This window comes from Mauremys reevesii, linkage group 2 (assembly GCF_016161935.1).
Source record: "Mauremys reevesii isolate NIE-2019 linkage group 2, ASM1616193v1, whole genome shotgun sequence".
Lineage (NCBI taxonomy): Eukaryota > Metazoa > Chordata > Testudines > Geoemydidae > Mauremys > Mauremys reevesii.
Genome location: NC_052624.1, coordinates 130210525 through 130237011, shown reverse-complemented (window position 1 = coordinate 130237011; position 26487 = coordinate 130210525). Strand labels below are relative to the sequence as shown.

The following is a 26487-nucleotide window of genomic DNA, read 5'->3' as shown; positions in this document are numbered from 1 at the left end:
GTTCACAGTCAACACAGCGACCATGTATTACATAAACAAGCAGAGAGGACCACGGTCCTCCCCTCTTTGCAGGAAGCTATCCAGCTCTGGGACTTCTGCATAGCCCAATCGATAGACCTGGTAGCGTCCTTTCTCCCAGGGGTCCGGAACACTCGGGCGGATCACCTCAGCAGATCTTTCTTGTCTCACGAGTGGTCAATTCATCCGGACGTTTTCCATTCCGTTTTCCGGAAGTGGGGCTTTCCCCACATAGACCTCACCACTTCTCGCGAGAACAGGAAGTGCCAGATGTTCTGTTCATTCCAAGGCCTCTCCCCGGGCTCGATCTTGGATGCTTTTCTGATACTGTGGACGAGCCATCTACTGTACGCTTTTCCACCATTCCCACTGGTTCACAGGGTCCTGCTAAAACTCCGCAAGGACAGAGCGCACCCGATCATGATCACTCCAGCGTGGCCCAGGCAGCACTGGTACACAATGTTGCTAGACCTGTCGATAGCCAATCCGATTCCCCTGCCTCTTTGCCCAGACCTCATAACGCAGGATCACGGTAGACTTCACCACAGACCTGCAATCCCTGCATCTCACAGCATGGCTGCTGTGTAGCTAAACCGATCCGAGTTACGTTGCTCTGCCTCGGTTCAACAGGTTCTCCTGAGTGGTAGGAAACCTTCCACTCGGTTAACATATCTGGTCAAGTGGAAGCATTTCTCCTGCTGGTGCGAAACGCACAATGTTACTCCCACCGAGGTCCCGATCCATTCCATCTTGGACTTCCTCTGGTCTCTCAAACGGCAGGGCCTGGCGGTGTCATCCTTGAGGGTACACTTGGCAGCCATCTCTACCTTCCACCCAGGGGAGAGTGGCCGCTCCGTATTCTCGTACCTTCTGGTTTCTAGGTTCCTCAAGGGCCTGGAGCACTTATACCCCCAAGTTCGCCGCCCCGCCCAAAGTTCGGTCCTCAACCTGGTTCTAACCAGACTTTTATGACTGCCCCATTCAAGCCACTGGCAACCTGCTCACTGCTATACCTGTCCTGGAAGACAGTTCTCCTTGTAACCATTGCATCGGCCAGACGAGTCTCCGAGCTTCAGGCTCTCACGGTGGACCCACCGTATACTGTGTTTCACAAGAACAAGGTGCAGTTCTGTCCACATCCGGCCTTCCTCCCTAAGGTAGTCGGCCTTTCATATCAACCAGCATATTTTCCTTCCGGTCTTCTTTCCGAACCCACACTCATCGCGAAGGGAGCAACAATTGCACTCCCTAGACGTCCGTAGGGCGCTCGCATTTTATATCGAGCGGACAAAGCTCTTTCGTAAGATGCCCCAACTCTTTGTCGTAGTGGCAGACCGGACAAAGGGCCTACCTCTCTCTTCCCAGAGGATTTCATCTTGGGTGACGTCGTGCATCTGCACCTCCTGGGACTTGGCCCATGTTCCATCGAGCCACCTCACTGCACATTCCACCAGGGCTCAGGCTTCTTCTGCTGCCTTCCTGGCTCACATACCCTTCCAGGGGACATGTCGTGCAACTACCTGGTCCTCGGTCCACACATTTGCCTCACTGGTCGAACAGTCCAGAGATGATGCAGCCTTTGGCTCAGCAGTTTTGCATTCTGCAACAGCTCACTCCGACCCCACCGCCTACGTAAGGCTTGGGAATCACCTAACTGGAATGGATATGAGCAATCACTCGAAGAAGAAAAGACGGTTACTCACTTTTGTAACTGTTGTTCTTCGAGATGTGTTGCTCATATCCATTCCAAACCCGCCCTCCTTCCCCACTGTCGGAGTAGCCGGCAAGAAGGAACTGAGGGGCAGATGGGTCGGCAGGGGTATATATCCGGCGCCATAGCGGCGCCACTCCAGGGAGCGCCCAGCCGACCCACCAAGTGTTGCTAGGGTAAAAATCTTCTGACGATCGTGCACGCGGCGCGCACACACCTAACTGGAATGGATATGAGCAACACATCTCGAAGAACAACAGTTACAAAGGTGAGTAACCGTCTTTTTCTACTGTATAAACTGCTTTCTTTGCTTACATAGGTTTCATCATCTTGGGGAGTTTTGCTGAAACGCTTAGGTTTGCCATAGTGACACTTATACAGGGCTGATTCAGATGTCTGGTGTTTTTTCTCAACTTTTAAAAAAATATCCTCTTGTTTAGCTTATTGTGTTGGTGGTCTCATTCCAAAATTTCATTAGTGCTCCTCGTATGCTTGTATCTGTTTTCCTTCTCAAACCATGGAGAGTATTCTTGATCAGAATAATCTCAATAAAGCTAAATATAGAATTTATTTAGCAAGTAGAACATGGAGTAGGAAGAAGAAATGAAAACATATTAATCCAGATAGATTGTATGGCTGATAGTATTGTCCCTGAAAGGGACTTATGTTTTGGGGAAGATCCTCTGGGATTCTTCAAAATATAATTCCTTATTTGGCCTGTTCAGGTGTCACTGAGGATTTTACAGAGGAAGATCTTCTTCCTTTCTGGCTGTCAGGATCACAAATGGGATTTGAGCAGTCAATCCTAATGGTCATAACCAACGGGGTGGCGAGGCCTGGAGTTTAGAGTGGGGCAGAGCTGGAGTCAAGAATCAGGGCCCCGGGACACCTGGCAGTGTAGGCGAGAGCGGAGTTGAAGGTCAGAGCCAAGGATCAGAAGCCAAATGCCAGAGCCAGTGGACGAGCGAGGACGTGGTTGGGACATGGAGCTGGGGATTGGAGCTAGGGGTGTCAAAGATGGAGAAGTGCAGGAACTGAAGTGGGCTCTGTTCAATATCTTCATCAACGACTTAGATATTGGCATAGAAAGTACACTTATTAAGTTTGCAGATGATACCAAACTGGGAGGGATTGCAACTGCTTTGGGGGATAGGGTCATAATTCAAAATGATCTGGACAAATTGGAGAAATGGTCTGAGGTATACAGGATGAAGTATAATAAAGACAAATGCAAAGTGCTCCACTTAGGAAGGAATAATCAGTTTCACACATACAGAATGGGAAGAGACTCTCTAGGAAGGAGTACGGAAGAAAGTGATCTAGGGGTTATAGTGAACATAAGAACATAAGAACGGCCGTACCGGGTCAGACCAAAGGTCCATCTAGCCCAGTATCTGTCTACCGACAGTGACCAATGCCAGGTGCCCCAGAGGGAGTGAACCTAACAGGCAATGATCAAGTGATCACTCTCCTGCCATCCATCTCCATCCTCTGACAAACAGAGGCTAGGGACACCATTTAGCTATTGGACCACAAGCTAAATATGAGTCAACAGTGTGATGCTCTTGCAAAACAAGCAAACATGATTCTGGGATGCATTAACAGGTGTGCTGTGAGCAAGACACGAGAAGTCATTCTTCCACTCTACTCTGCGCTGGTCAGGCCTCAGCTGGAGTATTGTGTCCAGTTCTGGGCACCGCATTTCAAGAAGGATGTAGAGAAATTGGAGAGGGTCCACAGAAGAGCAACAAGAATGATTATAGCTCTAGAGAACATGTCCTATAAAGGAAGGCTGAAAGAATTGGGTTTGTTTAGTTTGGAAAAGAGAAGACTGAGAGGGGACATGATAACAGTTTTCAGGTATCTAAAAGGGTGTCATAAGGAGGAGGGAGAAAACTTGTTAATCTTAGCCTCTAAGGATAGAACAAGAAGCAATGGGCTTAAACTGCAGGACATTAGGAAAAAATGTCAGAGTAGTTAAACACTGGAATAAATTGCCTAGAGAGGTTGTGGAATCTCCATCTCTGGAGATATTTAAGAGTCTGTTAGATAAATGTCTATCCGGGATAGTCTAGAAAGTATCTGGTCCTGCCATGAGGGCAGGGGACTGGACTCGATGACTTCTCAAGGTCCCTTCCAGTCCTAGAATCTATGAATAGCACGTTGGGCATGAGCAGGAAGCAGGCTCTAATGTACTTTGAACACACTAAGCAGCCATCAAGCTCTAGTTGCTGCTGGGACAAGTAGTAGCTTAGTTCCACCTCTCCACCAATCAATAAGTGCAGTCAATCAGGCAGTCCCTGCTAGGATAAGCTTTGCCCAGTGTGTTGCTAAGAGACTGACTCTGCTGCAGCTGGCTTTCTGACACTAGGGATTGAGTACTCTCTCTCAGGGCTGGTCCACACTGGGAATTTACATCAGCATAAAAATCCACACCCCTAAGAGACATATACTGACTTAACCCCAGTATAGACAGTGCCAGATTGACAGAAGAATTCTTCCATCAACCTAGCTACTGCCTCTCAGGGAGGTGAATTACCTGCCCTGGTGGGAGAACCCCTCTCAGTATTACAACTTGATCCTGAAACCTTAGAACTCTTGGGGCCTGAACTCTGAGAGACTTGCTGGCAATAAACTATTGGGTCAGATGTTTTACTATCTTGGATTAAAACCTTGGCCCCCTCTATCTTTTTTGTACCATTCTGTCTTACACAGACAGTTGATGATTCCCCTTGCATAGGGGAATATCCAGCTAGCACAAAGCCAGCACGGCTGTCCTATACCACCTGGTCATAGCCACTCAGCTTATGGGATGTAGGCCAGAGCATTTAATGCACCAGTGATCCTGGATTGGCAGAACAGACCCTCAGGGGACCATTATGATCCAGCATAATTAGAGTATCACTAACAATGTTCTAAATTGCACACGGGTCCCACAGCTGCCCCCAGGATGGCAGCAGGAGATCTCTACCCTCCCCCGTTTTTGGATCCTGCCCTGTCTCCAGCCATAATTATTCTCAATTTGGATGTGGAAGTCTCAGCATTAGTATATACACAGATGTAAGTGTATTTTGTCAGTTATAGTAAGGAGGTGTTTCATCCTCCTAAGTCTGAGTAACAAGAGTACTAGTATCCTGAAAATCATTTGCACCTGCATTAGCAGATATTATTTTTATATGCACCACATATTTAAGATTAGAACACAAAAGCTCAAAACGGAAGGTGATATTAGGATAGTTGGAAAAAATGTGCTTTATCTTTCCATCCATAATCCCAGGAATGCTCTGTTCCCTCTAAGCTGTGTGCGTGTGCATGCGCACACAGATCCTAAACCCCGCACACACGGTGAAACACTGTGCGCACAAAAAATGAAATACTACATCGGAGCCAGGCCGAAATATCATTTACGGGTGACTTTTGACGTTGTTTGCCCGCCATCTATCAACACAGCCAGATTCTACTAGCTGGCAAGGGAGGGGAAGGGAAAGGAGGGCAATGAATCTTTCATATCCCTCCCTGCCAGCATTTTGAAGGTGGAACATTGATCACGTCGGGACCCACACATCTTCTTGTAATCTATTCATTTGGCTGTGTACAAACTCAAGTACATGCGAATAAGTCTAAATGCCTGGCTGTAGTTGCTAAGGAACTACAAAGATTTCCCAGAAATGAACAAAGGTAAGTGTTGTTTTCATGATTGAAATCTTTCAAAGGCATTGGACTTCATACATTTACTCGTGATGTTTTACCATTTTTTTGCGGGTTTTTTGCTATGCACAAACTTCCGGTATCCTGATCTGAATGATCTCCCGTTTGCTTTTTTGTCAAGTCACGCTGTTAAGTGCATTGAAATAGTAGCCATATAATAAAAGTATTAATTTTAAATAAACCAATCTGGTAAAAAATCAGTCCCAAAATGTCCCTGTCTAGAGGTCTAAAGTGTAAAAGAACAGCGACTTCATTTAAATCTGGATGGCTGGATGAGACTATAGACATGGTTACACTGAATTCACATAGTGTAATGCTCGTTAAACTTTCTGAAATATTCACATATGATGAGGACAACGGAGTGGTTTGTGTATATTGTCGAGATGCCAGAGCTTCAGGAGAATTTTCAACAGGAACAACGTGGAACAATGTATGGAAGTTGGATTTCTTAAAGTGTCATCTGTCAAATAAGTCTAGATTGTGTAACAAGACTTGGAAACAAAATCCCTTCCTTATGGAGCGGATTGCTTAGCATGATTCTTGAAAGTCCAGCTGAAAAGCAGAGGAGGCAAATTAATCTTGAACGCAAGCGCTCAAACCCTGAAGAAATCAAGGTACTTATTGACAGTGTGTTTTTGGCTATTAAAATGAACAGCTCAATGCTTTCTGTTCAGGATATTAATGACCATATGGAAAAGTATGTGCACGTACCAGCAAGCTGGAGAAGTAAAAATTATGCTTTTGAATTTCTTGAAATTATCAACTGCATTGTCCAGAATGACCTCATGCATGAAACAGCATCGGCAATGTTTCATACTCTAGCTGTTGATGAAAGCACTGATATATCCATTAACAGATACTTGATACTCTACTTTAAATATAAATCCATAAATTCTGCAGACTATAAAACTTCATTTGATGGACTATTACGATTGCAAGAATGTGATGCTGTTTCAATAGTGTCTGCAATCAAAGAGTTTTATAAAAAATACCAACTTGATCTAATGAAAATGGTGATGTTCACATCTGATGGTGCCTCCATGTTGTTGGGCAAACTCAATGGCGTGGCAGCTCAGCTGAAACGTGATATTGCACACTTAGTCCAGCAACATTGCGTTGCACACTGGGAAGACTTGGTGATTTCCGATGCATGGAAAGAGGTCAAGCTGATAAGAGACATCGAAACCTTAATGAGAACTGTCTACACAGTGTTCTGTCAGTCATCCAGGAGAAAATGCAAATTTCAGGAAATAGTGGATGTTTCTGAATGTGAGTCAGTGGCTTTCAGACCACTCAATGAAGTGTGCTGGTTGTCTGGGCACTTTGCAATTATTTGCAACTATAATCCCCTTCTGGAATATTTTGAGCAAGACAAAGATACTGATTCAGTTTCTAAATACTGCCACAAAAAGCTGAATACCAAATAACATTAGAAGTTTTGAATGATGTTTTGTCAGAGCTGGCTTCACTATACATGCTGCTCCAGAAACAGGGCCTTACATCTCTTGAAGCATCTCACCTTGCCCGAGGTAAACTGAACAAGATCAGAACTCAGTACCTGGGAGATTCAGTCTCATAGAGTGACAAAGTTAAGGCTCCCTTAAATATGAGCTCTCAAGAAAATAATGAAATTGATACCAGTTTCATAATAACTTTCATAAACATCTTGTGTGCACATTTGGCAGACAGGTTTCCAGAGGATGAAGTCAAGGAGTGGTTCACTTTTGATTGTGCAGCAATAGTTAAGTGTGACTTCAAATTTGGAATTCATCAGGTCAAATCCCTATGTTCAAAATACAGAGACTTTCTTGCTGAAGAGATTGTTATAGTCAGTCAGTACAATGACTTCAAGTTTGCAGTAGCTGAAAGAAACAAAAGCCAATTGGTTTTAAGTTTCCCGGATATGGTGACATTTGCTCACCAGAACAAACAGTTTCAGGATCTTGCAAAGTTGATGGATATTGGAGGAACATTCCTAGCATCAAGTGCAGACTGTGAGCGTGGCTTTAGCTTAATGAACACTCTAAAAAATAAACTATGGAATCGTTTACAAGTAGATCATTTGGACATGCTGATGTGTATTAAGAGTTACCAGCTGGATGGAAGACTGATAGATCTGGACAGAGTTTATATTGAATGGGCAAATGAAAAAGATCGCAGGGAAAAACAGTAAGGTTAGTTTAACAGTTTTTGACATTTTGACCAATAAGGAAATTAAAATACATTTGTAATGACATATCTTATTTTTGGCTGATAATCATTTATTTATTTATTTTTGAAAATTTTAAATTTAAAACACCAACCCTTGTTTTTCTTTTTGTACTTATGATGTCTCTATCTGAAAACCCATATAAATTGACATAATGGCATACTTATTAAATTGTCTTTATTATATGTTTATCAAAATCTTTTCGGACATGTGTATAGAATGAAAGGTGAAAGTGGACACCAATGGGCAGAAGCCTATGGATTGATAATGATTCTGATTAATATGTGCTTGATATATGCTTGTGATTGTCTATAAAAAAGATCCTAAAGCGTAATGCTTAAAACTAACTTCTGCTTCATGAAGAATGGTTACATTTCCTTTTTCTAAGTATTTAAAAATGGCATTTATAAAAAATAACATGGTGTAAAACTATTATTATCACAAATTGCAAATTAAAACTTTTTAAATGTCTAACATTTTACTTTCTTGGGCTCATTTGCCTCATGGAGCACAAATTTGAACTCTGCTTCAAAAATTTGCATGGACGAATTTTTTTGCACGCACAGCCTGTCAAAAATTAGAGGGAACATTGATTAGAACCTCATTCTTAGTTGGCTAATCCATAAACCCAATTAATTCTCACAAAATGTCCCTCCTTTCAATAAGCACAACCTGAGATTGGAGGTGTCACTCAATTAAAATTTTAGGCATACCATGCATGTTATAAATATTGAACTATACAAGTTATCTTTTGAGAAATATTATACTGAAATGAATATGTGGTCATTCTGGAAAAAATACATCCCCTGTTAAATCTGATTGGTAATATACTGTACCAGAAATATAAGTTATCAAATAAGTTACTAAGGCCTGGTCTACACTAGGGGAGGATCAATCTAAGATACGCAACTTCAGCTACGAGAATAGCGTAGATGAATTCAACGTATCTTAGATTGATTTAGAATCACTTACTTCGCATCCTCGCAGCGCGGGATTGACGGCCGTCACTTCCCCATCGACTTTGCTTCTTCCTCTTGCCGAGCTGGAGGTCAGCAGTCAACGGGAGAGCGATCGGGGATCAATTTATCGCATCTACACTACACGCAATAAATCGATCCCCGATAGATCGATCACTACCCGCCAATCCGGAGGGTAGTGTAGATGTACCCTAACTTAATGTCATACACCTATAGCAAGAGTCTCTACATTGGCTCTGACACATCTTCAATATAATATTGACTTTTTATTATGTCAATGGATATGCTGCCCGTTGACCAGATATATACTTAATTTACCAAGTGATAGAGTAAGCCATTGACACTGTTAAATTTCCTAGAAGAAACACACTGAGAGCTGACCATGATTTGTCCACCACTGAAGCTAGTGCAACAATCAATGATACAGATGAGACAGCCATGGAAACTGTTACATTACCTTTCCAAAAGACTCCTGTGATGTGGCAATAGGGAGCACACTGTTAGGAAAATAGTGATGCAATGTAGAAGTTGTTTAGTCATTACATGTAAATGCATTCAGATGTAGTTCAGTGGCACTATCATATATACATACAGAGTTGTGGATATAAGTGAACATCAATATATCAGTTATTGCTACTGTAACTTAAGTATTGTTGTGGCAAGAAACCGGCGGTTTTTGTAGAAAGGGAAAAACGATATGGACAAGCAACCATGTTGCCTGGCCAAAGTGAAAATTATTCCAAGACCACCTCCTTAAGTAGCAGATATGGTTTATGTTTTTGATATAATATAGATAATTCCAGTGGGTTATTCTGCAATTGATTTGTGTAAATGAGAGCAGAGTTTGGCCCTTGAGTCTTTAGGTGATCCAGTGCTACACTAATCATTTGTCGTGGTGAGCAAACACCCTCTCTGCATACATGGTTATTTTGCCTTATGAATGAACTAAAAAAGCAGCCACTTGTATATTAGTAAATATTGTACCTAACAATTATCTCATCATCTCACCTGAAGAGAGGCACAATGCAAACCCTTGTCAGTTTTCATGTCAGTGTAGAGTAGGTTCTGAACCTTAGCTTGTGCAAATCATCATGTATCTCTCTACCTTAGGTACTTATATGGCCAAAGCTCTATTGAAGTCAGTGGAGTTATAACAATTTACACCAGCTGAGTATTTGCCTCTGGAACTCACGATGTATGATTTCTCCCAGCCATGTCTGAAACTCCTTCTAGGACCATGAGCAAATCATTTTACTTTCCTGTGCCTCAGTTGCTCTAACTGTAAAAAGGAGCTAATAATCCTTCAATATACCTCATAAGAGGGTTATGAGTCTTAATGAATTAATGTTTATAGAGCCTGTGGAGGTTTGTCTGTACTAATTTTATGATTATGTGACCTACCTATTAAGATAGCCAATGCATAGTTATATTGCGCTATTGGAAGGTGGGAATTTACTGGTACAGTTTAATAGTGAGCTGTTGGGTAAAAAAGTAGGGAGGCAACACAATAGTCCAGGTAAGAAACAGGACAGCAAACCCTTGAATGTCAACAGCCGAGCTGTGAAGAGGTGATTTCCAGGCTACAATACAAGTGACCCAGCTGCTTTGTCGAGGCAACAAGCTTAGAGATCAAAATGACACAAAATGCTTATAAAGGCCCCCTAGAAACAGGGAGTTGGGAGCGGGTGAGTTGTCAACAGCTGCTCAAGGAAAGTTGCTGATGGGAGACACAGATGTAGAGTGACTAACAACAGCGTCTTCAGTAGGAGAGTTTCTCTCTCCCAGCCCAGAGGTGCAAGTACCTGACCTAAGTAGAATTTACCAAAACATGCAAGGGAATGTTCAGGTTGAGGTAAGATCAAAGGTATTTAGGCTTGTGTTTACTCAGCTGTAAAATGGGAATAATGAACTACTTTGTTAAGCACTTTAAGCCCTGCTGATGGAAAAACAATATGTAAGAACTAGGTGGTATTATTATTATTTATTATTGTTGTGGCTATCATGCTGTGCTGTTTACTTTTCTCTGACTGCTGTATATGTTTGGGTGAATGTACAGTACATTTGTTTTGAAGAATCTGTTTTGTATCACTCTAATCAGCCATTGGTCAGATATTCCTAGAGGGAAGTTGATAGCAGGCCCCCAAATCCATTTATCATGGTTGGAAACAGGGCTGCCACCTAGGGATCCAGCCCCAGAATGGTGCAACTGCAGGTTCCATCCAGAGAGAGGTGAAGGTAGCAAAACTTATCACCTAAGCAGTGCACTCAAGAAGGATTGCAAAGGGGGAATGGGGTCTAAGGCACCATCCTCCCTGTAACTGCGACAGTACAGTTGATAAAAAGTGTGTATGTGTTGGGGGAGGGGGGTTGTGTATCCTGGTGATCCAGTCTAGAGCAGGGTGAATCACAGGGTTCCACTCTGGGAGAGGTGCAGATAGAAGGCTGTCACTTGGAAATAGTGTCCATGCAGAGATTGGGGCAGAGATCACAGATGCAGCTCATACATGCACTGTGACAGAGCCCTTTGAGGTCATCAGATGAGTTATATCACATACATGAAAAATATTTATTCTAGGTGTACTTGCTTGAAATTCCTTTTTGTTTCCATCACTATTTCAATCTTTTTCTAAGCAATCATTGAAGTATTTATCAAAAATCATTTTGCACATCTTTTATTTTAAAACTCTGTGGTCCAGCCCTATGGTCTCTGTTTTTCATTCCATTGTTACTGATGTCACACATCATAGCAAAACAAGTGATGCACTAGGTATATTTGCTTTTTATCCAAATGTTTTCTCTCATTACCTTCCATCAAATCACATAAGCATCCCTCTCTGAAGACTGAAATATCGAGTTCAGCACTTCATGTACCCTTTACTAAATTGATGTATCAAGTTTAGAGCTTGATATATTAAAGTTCAGTTCTTAGTCAATTTATTTCAGCAAATGTTGCATATTGTGTCAAGTAGGTAATATAGCTGTTCCTCATGCAGCACATCATGTTTGAAAATATGATATATTAGAAAAAGCTGACACGTTGGATTTAAAAAGTTGGTGATGGATTCAAAAGTGAATGTTTCTTGTCAGTAAATGTATCTGATTTAGAAAGTGGCAAATATCTTGCATTGCAAATGATCATATTTGCAGTAGTTGAGTTTTGGATCAGTCAGATATATTGCAGAACATATTATTTTTTATCTAGTTTTGTATTTTCTGAACTGAGAGGCTTGCACAAGCACAGAGTGACAGAGAGATGAATGAATTCCTGGCATGAGTCTGATGTTATGTACCATTATACATCCACAACCATAGCCAACCTCTGGTTTTACCACTGACCACTGTGCTTTATAGATAGTCTACAGAATGCCTAGAGAGGTGAACACCGTGTAGGGAACATTGAATTGCAATTAATACTCTGGGGAAAATACAGACTATCTTCAAATAATTATGATTTTAATTTAAATACTTTATTCTTTGTAATGTGAATATTATATGGACAAGAATATTCTGTTCTGTAAACTGCAAAAAAATGTATAAATTAACATGATGTACCTGCATCTCTCTATTGAGGCACTTTGTATTACATGATTCATATCCTAAAACAGTGATGTCATGATGTGCCATAGGGCATAGGGGAGCAGAAAAGCGATGACTGTTATTTCACCAGCATATAATTTTTAATGCTCAAATTTTGACACTGAAAAAGGTACTTATTTTTAAAGGGATGAAAGCATCTTGCATTCTTGGTTTCAGATAAACGGACTAAATGTATGAACACACACAACATTAATCATACTTTAACAAATAATTATAATTTACTACATAAGAATAGCCACACTGGGTCAGACCAGTGGTCCATGAGCCCTGTCTCCTGTCTTCCAACAGTGGCCAGTGTCAAATGATTCAGAAGGAATGAACAGAACAGGACGATTACTGAGTGATCCATCCCTTGTCATCCACTCACAGCTTCTGGCAGTCAGAGGTTTAGGGACACCGAGAGCATGGGGTTGCATCCCTGACCATCTTGGCTAATAGCCATTGATAGACCTATCCTCTGTGAACTTATTTTATTCTTTTTTGAACCAAGTTATACTTTTGGCCTTCAGAACATCCCTGGAAATGAATTCCAGAGGTTGACTGAGTTATATGAAAAAGTATTCCCCATGTTTGTTTTAAACCTGTTATTTATTAATTTTCATTGAGTGGGCCTTGGTTCATGTGTTATGTGAAGTAGTGAATAACAATTCCTTAGTCACTTTCTCCACATCAGTCATGATTTTAAAAAGCTCTATAATATTCCTTCTTAGTTCCAGTCTTTTAAACTTCTCCAGATATGGAAACTGTTCCATATCCCTAATCGTTTTTGTTGCTCTTCTCTGTATTTTTTCCAGTTCTATTGGTTTTTGTTTGTTTGTTTGTTTGTTTTTTGAGCTGGGGTGACCAGACCTGCATTCAGTAGTCTAGGTGTGGGCATATCATGGATTTATATAGAGAGGCATTATGATATTTTCTGCCTTAGTAACTATCCCTTTCCTAATGGATACTAACATTCTGTTCGCTTTTTTGACTGCTGCTGCACAATGATCAGATGTTTTAGAGAACTTTCCACAATGACTCCAAGATCTCTTTCTAGAATGGTAACAGCTTATTTAGTCCCCATCATTTTGTATGTATAGCTGTGATTATGTTTTCCAATGTGCATTACTTCACATTTATCAACACTGAATTGCATCTGCCATTTTGTTGCCCAGCCACCCAGTTTAGTGAAATCCCTTGTAACTCTTTGCAGTCAGATTTGGACTTAATTATCTTGAGTAATTTTGCATTGTCTGCAAACTTTGCCTCCTCACTGTTTACCATTTTCTCCAGATCAGTAATGAATATGTTGAAATGGTTTTTGACCTTTTAATCAGTTACTGATCTGTGAGAGGACTTTTCCTCTTATCCCATGACTGGTTATTTTGCTTAAGAGCCTTTGGTGTGGGACCTTGTCAAAGGCTTTCTGAAAGTTCAGACATACTGTATCCCCAAGATCACCCTTGCCCACATGTTTATTGACCCCATCAAAGAATTCTAATACATTGGTGAGGCATAATTTCTCTTTACAAAAGCCCTGTTGACTCTTCTGCAACATGTTGTGTTCAGCTGTGTTTCTGACAATTCTGTTCTTTACTATAGTTTCAGTCTATTTGCCTGGTAATGAAATTAGGCTTACCGGACAAGTGCAGAAGTCCCTTGTTGAGGCAATTGTTTGGGCTCCTCATTGTTTCAGTTGCTTTAACAGTTGTGCAATATCTTCACTGCAAAGAGCTTTGCTTTCAGTGCTGTCAAAGGGGAGGAGCCAGCACCATATGAACGTGCAGCTGTTCTTGGACCACAAGCAAGTGCTATGCATACCCTTAATTTGAGAACCACTGTTTATTAAGCTGAATAATGTGTGCACTACACCTGCTCATTCCCTAATACCATGGTTGTCACTTTTGGCTGTTTCAGATAAGAAGACAAGGAGGAATACAGTTACTGGTGGACCTGTTGGATCATCGAATGACAGAAGTCCACCGTAGTGCCTGTGGAGCTTTGAGAAACTTGGTGTATGGGAAAGCAAATGATGACAACAAAATTGCTCTGAAAAACTGTGGTGGTATCCCAGCATTAGTACGGTTGCTCCGCAAGACTACAGATTTGGAAATCAGAGAACTGGTCACAGGTTTGATTCTTTCTATGTATTTTTTTCATGAATATCAAGTACTAACTAGGTACTAGTACAGTACTGTTTGTGCAGCACAGTGGTGTGTATCAGTTGCTTCATAAATAACCTTTTGCTTTATCACTATCTTCCCTACTTTGCAACTATCATATGCCAACAAATGTACACTTTCAGGTTCTTTGGACAGGCGAAATATTGACTGACTCCTATCAATATTTAACAGACCCTTACTGAAGCAGCAGTGATTTTCTGAGATGGTTCACTCCTTTTTCCCCCACTAGTGGACAACTGTGTTGATGTGATTGCATTCTATACATAGGTTATTCTTTGTGCTAACAATTCCATCATTGGGTATGCATTCCCCCTTTTACCTTGTCATTCTTCAGAGTGGAGTTATGCCACACCATCTCTTAAGTATGCAAAGCCTGCCTGACTCTTCTTTGCTTCTTAAAGAAATATGTGTGAGGGGAAGGATGTTGAGGATATGGGCAGTGTTTTCTTTTGTTATGAAAATGGCATACTGAACAGTGTATACTGTAAATACAGAAAGCAGAGTTTGGTAAAGAAATTATTTCATATTGTGACAGGGTAAAATCTGGTCTGCAATTGTTTCTGGAGTTGCTTTGTTTTTAATTCAGCCTGGGTCTTGGTTTTTGAGCCACACAGCAAAAGAACAAACAAAACCCCTCACTATTAAATTCTCCGGTGTTTTAAATATTTTTTATCTATTTTTGGCCCAAACCACCGTAACTTAAACTAAATGTTAAGAGCAGTTACTTCTTTTTAGGGATTTGTTTGTGTGTTTTGGTGCTAAGGTGAAAAGTACGCAGCTGAAAGGATACTTGAAATATGCTACAGTGTTTCAGTGGGCCGAGATAGGTAGCATGAAAATGAGATATAAAGCTCCTTTTCCTCAGCTTGTTTTTGTCCAGCAGAAATGAGAAGTGGAAATGTGGCATAATCAGTTGTAAACGTCACCCTCCTCCCAATTTGAGTGCTGGTTACACATGAATGTTACCATTTTTTCACTCCTATTTGCAGTATATCACAAACTTCCCTTTCCAGAGAGTGGATGACTGTACATGAGCAGAGTTCACTTTTCATAAAGCTTTGTCATATTACATCAGCTCCCCCTGCAAGAGGAGGGTGCTTGCAAATATGTGAAATAAACTATGTTAAGCAAAAAACCATATGAAGATTTTTTAATCCTCTGTAATTTGACCCTTCACTTGGCTATTAAAGTGTCAGTGATGTGAAAATTAATTTCATGTTACAAAACAAAAATCTTAAGATCTCTTTAGTTTTTTACAGTGTCCAGATCTCCATTGAAACTTTTTTTTACTAATGGATATGATAAAAATTCTAGTCTTTAGTGATACGAGGATCTATAAACACATACCCCTCCCCACTTTTTTCAGAAGATCGTCCACTGTTTAAGACAATTGATAAGAACAACAGCCATGTGTTGACTCAGAATTTCCTTGCTCAAGGGTGCATGAATCAACTCCACGATGCATTTTAAGTGTAGACTTTTGTATTTAATTTTGTTTCTTAATTATCACACCTTTCATCTCATACCTGTTATTCATGATCTATTATATTCTTCTTGTCAAGAAGATGCTGTGCTACATGGGGCTCTGATGACACATCCTGCTGAGTGACAGAATTACTGACAAACCTAATAAAGTGAAACTACTACTTCAGTTTCAACATATTTGTTCTGCTCTTGGTTGTGTTGTCTGTCTTCTAACTCCAAGGAGCACTCTGCCTGCTTACTCTGAGCAAATGAGTAGCAAAGTGCTAATGAACTCCTTCAGTAGCTATAATGGAAGTTTCCATGGTATCTGTTGCTGTAATACTAAAGAGATCATTATTATTCAGTTTTTAAGAGAGTAAGCTACTCTGTATATTCCATGTATTAAACAATATATCACTGAATTCTCATGCACTACCAGTGAAAGAAAAAAATAAGCTAACATGCCCTCAGATTGGTTATCTTCAAACTATGTGACTGCTAATGACAGGTGTCAAACTCTGACTTCTAATAGCTGTAACCAGTAGCTTTGAAATGAAAGCTGTAGCTAAGAGGGAGGATCGCAGTGCGAGAGAGTACTAAGCATACATAAAAGGGGAGAAATGAGTAGAGCCGGGCAGAGTGAAGTTGTTGAATGGAATCAAAGCCATTTGTAGCTCAGGATTTCATTGCGTTTTTTACTGATTATATATCCCACCGGCTATTTGTGGCCCACTGGCTATTTGTGTTTCTGTGCCTCTCTGTATGGGAGACGCTTTAGGTTTGATAATGAATTACTGGTAGTGCTACTGCTCTGCTGGGCTCCTATCCAAAGAAATGATGTTCACTATGCCTCAGAGCTTGAATCCTTCAGTAGCCAGACTGGTATTGGGCCTCTTCATCAGGGTTCCCACTTGCTCTCTGTAACAACCCTGTAGTGTGGGAGCTGCTGCCAGTCAGATTTCTTCCCTACTGTCCTTTCTGGAAAAGAGAAAATAACTCTCTCAGTAGCCTCCTCTTGTAGTGGTGTGAGAGAGAATATTTCTTTGGTACCACACCTAAGTTGGTGGTAGGTGCCGAAGAGAGGAAGCTTCTGTTGGTTGCAGTCACCTGCTTGAATGGGGTGAATGGGATATACTACATCTGCAGATCCTCCTTTGGCTAGTGAATGAATAGATTGTATGTATCAACAATATACATAATATAGAACTATGTAATGTGTCTGACTATATATAATGTTCTTTATCCATCCATCCTATAGAAAACCTATTTTCATTCATTTTAGAGGATATTATTGGCTCCATCATAGTCCTATACCTGTCTTACTTATATGGCCCCCATCATCATAGTATCTTAGTGCCTCAGTATTTAATGTATTTATCATCACAACATCCCTGTGAGGTAGGGTAGTATCACTGTCCCCATTTCACACATAGGGAATTGAAACACAGAGGCCCAGATCCACAAAAGGACTGAGATGTTGCAACACTGAGTGTCATAGTGCTTAAGGCCAGGTCTACACTATGGCCCTATGTCGGTATGACTACGTTACTCAGAGGTGTGAAAAATCCACAGCACTGAGTGACCTAGTTACACCGACTTAACTCCCCGTGTACACAGAGCTATGTCGACGGGACAGCTTCTCCCATCAACATAGCTACTGCCTGTGGGAGAGGTGGATTATCTGTGCCCATGGGAGAAGCTGTTCCATCGACATAAGAGTGCTACAATGAAGTGCTACAATGGCGCAGCTGCACTGTTGCAGCTATGCCACTGTAGCACTGTATGTGAAGACAAGACCTAACTTTTAGGTGCCTAGAAAATGACAGGAACAAGACTGCAATCCACAAAGCCTAACTATGATACCTAGGCTACCTATACAGTATATGGGGAGAGATGGGTGCATGGAGTGACTGGAGCAGGGGCACTGGACCCTGGGTCTCCCACTCCCAGGGGATGTCCTGAGCACCAGACTACATAGTCATTCTGTCTGTCTTTCTGACCCAGTGACTGTTTCACTATGGTTAAATATTTAGTCTTTGGCGTAGAGTGTGAGCATGGGAATGACTCTTTACTCCAGTAGTTAGTGCACTCAGCTAGGAAGTGGGAGACCTTGGGTCCAGTCCTCCTGCTCCAATGATTCTTTCACTATTTATCCACAGTGGAACAGCTTTAACGGGAGAGACAGAGGGAGTCCTACATCAGAATATCTCATAGCCCAGTGGTTGTAGCCCTGGGTGACCCCTGTTCAAATCCTTCCTCCCTCTCTGAGAAAGGGGGGATTGAGCCTGGGCCTCTCACATCCCAGGCAAGTGCTGTAAACACTGCACTAAAAGTTATAAAGTGGACATCATCACCTCCTCCTCCACCCAGGTCTTGAAAGGGATCCAATCCAGAGGGGGGCCTCTGAGCATGCCTGCTGAATCAGGCCCTGAGCACAAGTTAGGCAGCTGAACCCCTATCTTCTTCTCTGGTTTCTGAATTGCTCTGTGGCTTAGGTGGGAGATGGGCATTCAGATGCCTAGAGGGAGGCAGCAGTGTGCACGCCCAGAAGCTGAAACTCAGGCACCAAGTGAGTGTAGGTGCCTGCAAGATTTGCCAGTTTTATTGATCATAGTAGAGCCAAAACTGGGATTTAGGTAGCAAGATACTTTTGTGGATTTGGGCCTGGGAGACTAACTGACCTGTCAAGGGTCACACAAGAAGTCTTTCTCAGAGCAGGGACTTGAACATAGGTCTTCTACAGCCCAGACTAGGGCCCTAACCACTGGACCAGCCTTTCTATAATTATGTTTATAGTAGAGTGAAGCATTTGAAATGTACTGTAGCACTCACATGTGGCTTCACCCTTTGTGAGCAGTGCACCCATTCAAAATTCATGTTGAGAAATTATTTTAAATTGTTCTTCTTTGTAACTAACAAGGTGCTACTGTGTTAACATCTCTTCATGTTAAGCCCAATAAATTATCTCTTAAAATCTTTTGATTTATGTTTAGGGAAGCAATATTGGACATAAGGGGACTGCTCCTGGATTCTATGGTACTGTAAATAAGGCAGGAGGAATTGGAGTAAAAATAATGTAAATATCTACACACAAGTCACTGTATAGCTAATTTTAAACTGCACATATGATACATGTTTGGAACTAATAAGGGAATAAAGGTGAATACATTTGAGAAGCCATATGGTCAAACAAGAACAGAAAGACTTTTTCCAGATTTTGGAATTTTTGTTGAGTAGGGGTTAGCAGGCCTTTTGCAAAATAAGAGAATTTTAAACTCTAGGCTTCGGCTTGTATTTACATTCTGCAAATACAGGCATGCCTATAAAACAGCTGGACAGTTTACACTGTAAAATCTGTTTACAGTAGAATATATTTATCCATTGCCTAAATGAAGCTGTATACGGATAATTTTCTTTCCTTAAAACGATTATTGTGAAAAGATGACCAGTATTTTATTTAAATCCTATTGGAGTCATTGTATAATCATTTTGCCAGAAATAATCTTAGGCACATATTCTTAAAATTCAGATGCTGCATATGTTAATGTTCTTGAGAGTCTCGCCCAATTTAATTTTTCACTGTGATTTGCATTCATCTATGAAGATTATCAGTCTCACAGAAGATTTAAGAAATTGTTATAATCCCTGGTAATCTGCAAGCTAGTGAATGAAAGGAATTGTCTTTTTCAGTATATTTTCTCAATTCAAACTTTTCTCTCATTCCTTTTTAAAGTTCCTTAATTTGCAGATGAATTCTTTAAAATATAAAATTTTATTCTCAGCTCCCAAAGCATGGTAGGATTTGTACAGTTGTAGCAAGACCCAGCTCCTGGCAGCCGTTCTACTCTTCTTATGCCCAGGGCCGGATTTACACCTTGCATGCCCCCAAGCATAGCATCTTCAGCGCCCCCCGCCTACAGCTGACAAATAAAATTAAAATAATATATAAAATAATAAAAAAAAAAATAATAAATAAACAATAATTAAAACAATCACATAGCTAGCAGGTAGGGTTTGTGGTTTTGCCCCCCTGGGCCCCTGCAGCCTCTGCAGCAGGGGGGGCCGGGGGGCTGGGGGGCAGCAGGCAGCCCTGGGGCCTGGGCCCCCCCCCCACCCACTGCCCCCAAGAGCCCCCCACCACCCCCCCACCCACCCCCCACCCCCCCCGCTGGCCCGCAGCTGGATCTGCACCCCACCCCACTGTGGCTGGCCCAAACCACCAGGGCCCCCAGGGTCCCCCAACACTTTTAACTTTCAGGTGCGCTGCCACACAGCCCCACCACCACAATTGCCCAATACCCCACACAGACCTCCACTGCCCAGCACCCCAACACACAAAACCTTCCCCACCCCCTCACTGCCCAGAGCCCCCACACAAACCTCCCAGAGACCCACCCTGTCCCCCAGCCATATTCACCGCTGGAAGGGGACTATGTCTGCCTGGCGGAGCGTGCTGGCAGTGCGGCCAGGGCTGGTCGGGAATCACTCTGGCCACTCAGGAGTGGCACTATCAGCCAGGCTGGAGCAGGAACAGGGTCTGCCCAGGCCCGGCTCTCTCAAGACTCACTTGCCTGGCAGGGCCCCCTGCTGAGCTCTTCCCCTGCCACAGGGGGCTGCTTTGCCTTCCCTGCCGGCTGAAGCACTCCAGCAGCAGGGCTCCGTCTCCCACTCAACCAGCCCCACTCCCTGCCAGGACCCGGGACCAGCAAACTTTGAATTTTTAGGTGCCCCTAGAACACTGGTGCCCCTAGGCACGTGCCTACTGTGCCTACTTGGAAATCCGGCCCTGCTTGTTCCCATACTAGCTCTCGGTCACTCCATTGCCACTGCAGAGGAACTATAACACGATTTTCCCTTGCCCAGTTACTTTTGCCATTACCCTACTCCCGATTCAGCCGCCCTACAGTCACAGATCAGCTTATTTCTTTCCTCACAAGAGTGGTTATTCCAAATGTACCTGTCTCCACATCCATTTTGCTTATTTAAAAGCAGTTTATTGGTAAATATATAGAACATAGAAAGAAAAGTATAGGGGAAAATGGTTAAAGGAAAACACATCTTCAGTATGAAAAGTTCCTCTAAACAGGCTCCAAATCTCATTTTAAGAAAAGTCGAATGCCCTATAAGAAGTCCTCTTTGATGACTTCCAATTGTCTCTCACTCTGTTTATATGTCTTTCTATACCACACTTATTCCATGAAGTAAACAGGTTTACTTTAGTTCTTTTAGTTTTCCTAGTATAGTGTTAAGTGTTTGATAAAGCTAGGTCAAAAAGATGGGTATTATGTTTAGATCCTTCTCAGCTCTTGCAGAAGGGACTTCTGCTACTATTAGGGTTGCCAGGTGTCTGGTTTACAACCATAATGCCCGGTCAAAAAGGACCCTGGCAGCTCTGGTCAGCACCGCTGACCGGGCTGTTAAAAGTCAGCTCCCTGCCTGCCATGGCTCCGTGCAGCTCCCAGAAGTAGCAGCATCTTCTCTCTCCGGCTTCTAGGTATAGGGCAGCCAGGGAGCTCTGCACGCTGCCTCCTCACCAAGCACCAGCGCCACAGCTCCCATTGGCTGGGAACTGCAGCCAATGGGAGCTGCAGGGGCAGTGCCTGCAGACAGTGCAGCACACAGAGCCACCTGGCTGCATCTCTGCATAGGAGCCAGAGGGATGACTTGCCAGTGCTTCTGGGAGCTGCCTAAGGTAGGCGCTGCCCAGACCCTGCACCCCCTCCCACGCCTCTGCCTTTGGCCCTAGTTCTGATCCCCCTCCTGCCCTCCAAACCCCTCAGTCCCAGCCTGGAGCCCCCTCCCACACCCTGAACCTCTCATTTCTGGCTCCACCATGGGACCTGCACCCTTAGCCCAGAGCCTGTACCCCTCCCATACCTCAACCCCCTGCCTCAGCCTGGAGCCCCCTCCTATACTCCAAACCCCTCAGCTCCACCCCCAGGCCCCACAGTTCCCTCTATTCACTGTGTTATCTCCAGCAGAGACAGGCTGCCCAAGCATACCTGCTTGTGTTCTCTTCAGAGATGGTTAATAGTGTGACTGCCCATGGTTATTGATACCATGCAGCTTTTTATGCAAACCTATTTCATTCTTACGTTAATTGCATTACGGAGAAAACATTAAAAACAGTAATGGAATCTGCACTCATGCTAATAAGTTTACCAGACATCACCCCAGTTCTGACCTGAGCTGTGGCAGGAGCAGGCATTCAGCACCTCACTCAAAGAGTTTCTTCTGTGGCAACAAGCTGATCAGGCTTCAGCTCAGAACAAGCAGACCCATAGCATGTCTAGTGCATTGTTTGATCTAGAGTTTCCAGGAGTGGGTAATTAGTAGACAATGGGTTTTCCTCCCCAGGGCATAGCTTCAAAGGGGTGGATTCAAAGTGGGTCATTTATATTCCCCTTCCCCCCAGGTACTTCCTAGGAAACCCACTTCAAATATATTTTTCCAAAAAGCCCTTAGTGCATTAGTCACTCTTCCACAAGAAGTTATATACATGCAGTAACAGAACAACACATACACAGCTGCATTTTTAATACAATGAACCCCAAAGATATTAAATCTAATTCAACAGGATTCAACCTGATTCAGTAAAGTTCATTCAGGATATTGCAGGATATTCTCAGGCTGTCACACAAGCACCTCTCCAACCAGGCCCCCATTTCAGAAGCTCTGGGGGATGAGTGGCATAGAGCCATTACATTAACTTTTTGCCTCTCATCCCCCTATGCCAGAGGTATTCCGGTGGCTAGAGCAACTGACTTTACTAATGGAGCCAGCATAAAGGGACTGAAGTGTACCAATGAATCAGGCCCATAATATACATGTAGTGAAAGGCGGTAGCGCAAATACACAATTGCCTGCAGAGCCTGCAATGAGGGATGAGTCTTTGATATCCCTCAGGGAGTCAAGGAGAATCTGAACTACAATGCACAGTTATACTGTAGTTCCCTTCATAGAGAGTTCTATATAATCTGGATGGAACATACTTCATTAGCAGTCTCCTCACCCTAGTCATGTGCCACAACTCTAGCCAGTAGCTGCTGGTAAAGTAAAGCATAAAAACCTTTTTATTAAGAAGTCTGAAATAATTGAAATTCCAAGTTCCCTAATAAAAATGAATACAGAGAAGAGAATGGTATAAAATTAGCATACAGTCTGTGGATGGTGAAATAAACAATGTTTTTTCACTCATTAGGGATGACAATGCATAAATGATTTGCAGCTCCACTTTGACTCTCGTGAGTTATGAGTTAATTATGAACACTCTCTCATAATTATATTTTAGAATTTGCTGTTTGCTCTATGGTTAGCACAAAAATGGTACTAACCAGTGTTAACAAAGATAACACAGGAATCCCCACTGACTCCTATTGGAGGGGGTAGAACTGATCAACTACTGCTGGACTCAACCAACACATGCTTCTTGTTTCAACAGATGTTTATGATTGTTGATTCCTGCCTGTCACCTCAGACAAAAGTTTGTATAAGGGTTTTCATTTCTCTTCAAAGAACAAAAGCCATCCTGAGTGGAATCTCAGATACAGCTTCATGAGCAACAAACTAGCTGAATTAGTAAACATGCTTTTCAAACAGTAGCCCTACATGACTGTGGCCAGGGCCTTCTCCAGGCACCAGCTTAGCAAGCAGGTGCTTGGGGCAGCCACTCTGGAGAGGGGCAGCACGTCTAGGTATTCAGCGGCAATTTGACGGAGGGTCCCTCGCTCCCGCTTGGAGCAAAGGACCTCCCACTGAATTGCCGCCGATTGGCTTTTTTTTTTTTTTTTGGCTGCTTGGGGCGGCAAAACCCCTGGAGCCGGCTCTGACTGTGGCACTGGTATATCAAACACTATGTATCTGGTATGGATGAGAAATTATTTTAGCAAGCAGATGATTGTAGAGTGATGTAACTATAAAAAATAAAATGGCAAATGATTTCTTACTGCACTGGGCATTGTATTTTAGGACAATATTGAAATGCAAATGGCTAAGGCATAGCTTTTGTCTACTGAAAATATAAAAGGGTAGGGAAAACTATGAATTTTACCATTAAAGTATAGAAGGGAGAAATTAGTTGGGAATTCATGTTTTAGTTTAAATTTGATTTTAAGACAAACTTAATTGCTTTTTGAGAAAGTTACCAAATCAGTGGATTTAGTGAATGTACCAGGTTTCATAAATCTTTATTATAGAATTATATACCTAGGTTCTCCATAAAGTTGTATTGAAAAAGTAATTCAAACAGAATCAAAGAGGTATTAAATTGGAATAACTGATAAACCAGGTCCTGAATGAGGAATAAAAAGAAAACTATAGATGTATCACATAAGCTTTTAGGCTTTAAACAAGTGAGACAATCTTACTGTACTAATTAGGGAGACTATAGCAAAAATGAAAAAAAGTAGGAAAAAAACAAACATGGAGGGGATGTGCTTAGAAATATAGAATGATTGAGTTCTGTAATATATTAATTTGGTCCATACAAATGAACTTTAGTTTTTTATATTTGCACTAATAAAAATAGTTGGGTATTGTCAAAGTCCAAAAAGATTCCCCAACTAATATGACCTGTATCTTTCTTTGGAATGTTATAGGTATGTCTAGTCCAAGAATAGAAAAATATGGCTTTAGTTATAAATAATTACTATGATGAACAGAAATGCCTTTGGCTGCTTTGGGCTATAGTAAAACGTTCCATATTTCCTCCTGAAGATCAGGACATTTCACCCTGAGAGTCCATGTTTTGTTTATATTTTCTAAAATTTTATATTAATCTTATTTAAAGAAGGTTTTAGACCAGAGGTCGGCAACCTTTCGGAAGTGGTGTGCCGAGTTTTCATTTATTCACTCTAATTTAAGGTTCCGCGTGCCAGTAATACATTTGAACATTTTTAGAAGGTCTCTTTCTATAAGTCTATAATATATAACTGAACTATTGTTGTATGTAAAGTAAATAAGGTTTTTAAAATGTTTAAGAAGCTTCATTTAAAATGCAGAGCCCCCTGGACTGGTGGTCAGGACCAGGGCAGTGTGAGTGCCACTGAAAATCAGCTCGTGTGCTGCCTTCGGCACCCGTGCCATAGGTTGCCTCCCCCTGTTTTAGACATTGATTAGAATCCGTTATATTTCTGTTTAAAACTTTTTTTAAAAAATTCCTCCTCCTTTGCTGTCTTTGGCTACAAAGGCATATACCCCTTTCCTATAAAACTTCTCAACCAATCTTGTAGTGGAATAATAATAATCTTCAAAGAAGCACTATTTTGGTAACCTCTATATTGTCCTAACACTGATTTTAAATACTAAGATTTATCAAATGAAAGAATTTAAGCTCATGTAAGTCGCTAACGTTACATGTAATTTCAGTTACCATTGGCTGGTGAAGAGCAGCATTTGCTTTTATTCCAGAAGTCAAGTGTTTTACAGCTGAAATAAAATGATTGTATAGCTGATAATGCCAATTAAAAATTGAAGATGGAGGAGAGGGGGCTTCTTATGTAACCAGGATTGTTGAATTTATTTATTTATTTATTTAAGTTGAAAACTCCTGAGTTCTTTTACATTGAGTACTGCCTGCAAAATAATTAATCATTGAAGATTTTCTGGGCAGATTTTTAAAGCTACAACAGCAGTTAAGTGTTCAACTCCCAGTGAAGGTCAACAGGAGTTGGGGACCTAACTGTCATTTATGCCTTTGAAAAGCTGCCCCTTAATCCTTAAATGTTGCTGTTAAGCTTTGCTGGTTTGTTTTTGGCTTCTTTATTATTTTTGCACCTTCAGACTTGTGAGTGAGGCCTATGTTTTTCTTTTCTTTTTAGCTCACCATGGTTTTCTAGCCATGATAACTTGTAGCTATTTTTCAGACTTTCCAGAACTGTCAATGAAAGATACATCTTCATTTCTCACAATACGTTGAAAGATTGTATCTCAGTCACCACCCAGAATCTGGAAGTCTCACTAAGAACTGATTCCTGTACTGTATTCATAAAAAGCAATCCAGCCGCTGTTAAAGGGAGGGGATTGAAAAAAAATGGAAACACTGAATAGGTTGCTAGTCTCATATAATTAGCATGATTTTAATGCAATACTCGAAAAAAATTAAAAATCAGCTGATTTTATACCTATGGTAAATTTTGTGACCTCTGGCTATCTTTGTAACTCCTCCTCTGCAAAGTCATGCTTCATAACTAGATTTCTTGACAAAACAAAACAAACAAAAAACAAACAATGGATGAACATTTTAAATCTATTTAGAAGCAAAGTTCAAGTTTCTCACAGTTTGTTTTTTTGCTAATTAACCCCCAAATGAATATGACTCCTTTGTTTTGTATAGAGAGTTCCTGAAAATGTCAGTCCTATATTAACATCAGATATAATGCTGCAAATCTTGCAATTAGTAAAAACAATATTAATATTGAGAAAAAATATTAAAAGCAGCACTTCTCATGGTGGGTATTTCTGCAATTAAAATCATGTAAAGATTTAATAGTAACTTTCTGTTTTATCTCTTGTGTCTCTTAATGGATTTTTTAATATATTGTAATGCAAGGTAAGAAGTTAAGAAGGTCACATTTAGCACAGAATTCTCATAGATAAGAAGTCATATTTAACACAGAATTGTGGTTAAGGAATGAGCATTTA

The 26487-nt window shown here is 41.5% G+C and overlaps 1 protein-coding gene across 3 annotated transcripts in view; it reads left to right on the top strand.

Annotated features, from left to right (window-relative positions):
* Positions 1 to 26487, top strand: part of CTNND2 (catenin delta 2) — a 1145701-nt gene that overhangs the window by 907928 nt on the left and 211286 nt on the right. For all 3 annotated transcript variants that reach the window (XM_039524144.1, XM_039524145.1, XM_039524146.1), the window contains exon 11: positions 14117 to 14330. In XM_039524144.1, the coding sequence (XP_039380078.1) occupies positions 14117 to 14330 (214 nt within the window). The remainder of the gene's footprint in view (positions 1 to 14116; positions 14331 to 26487) is intronic.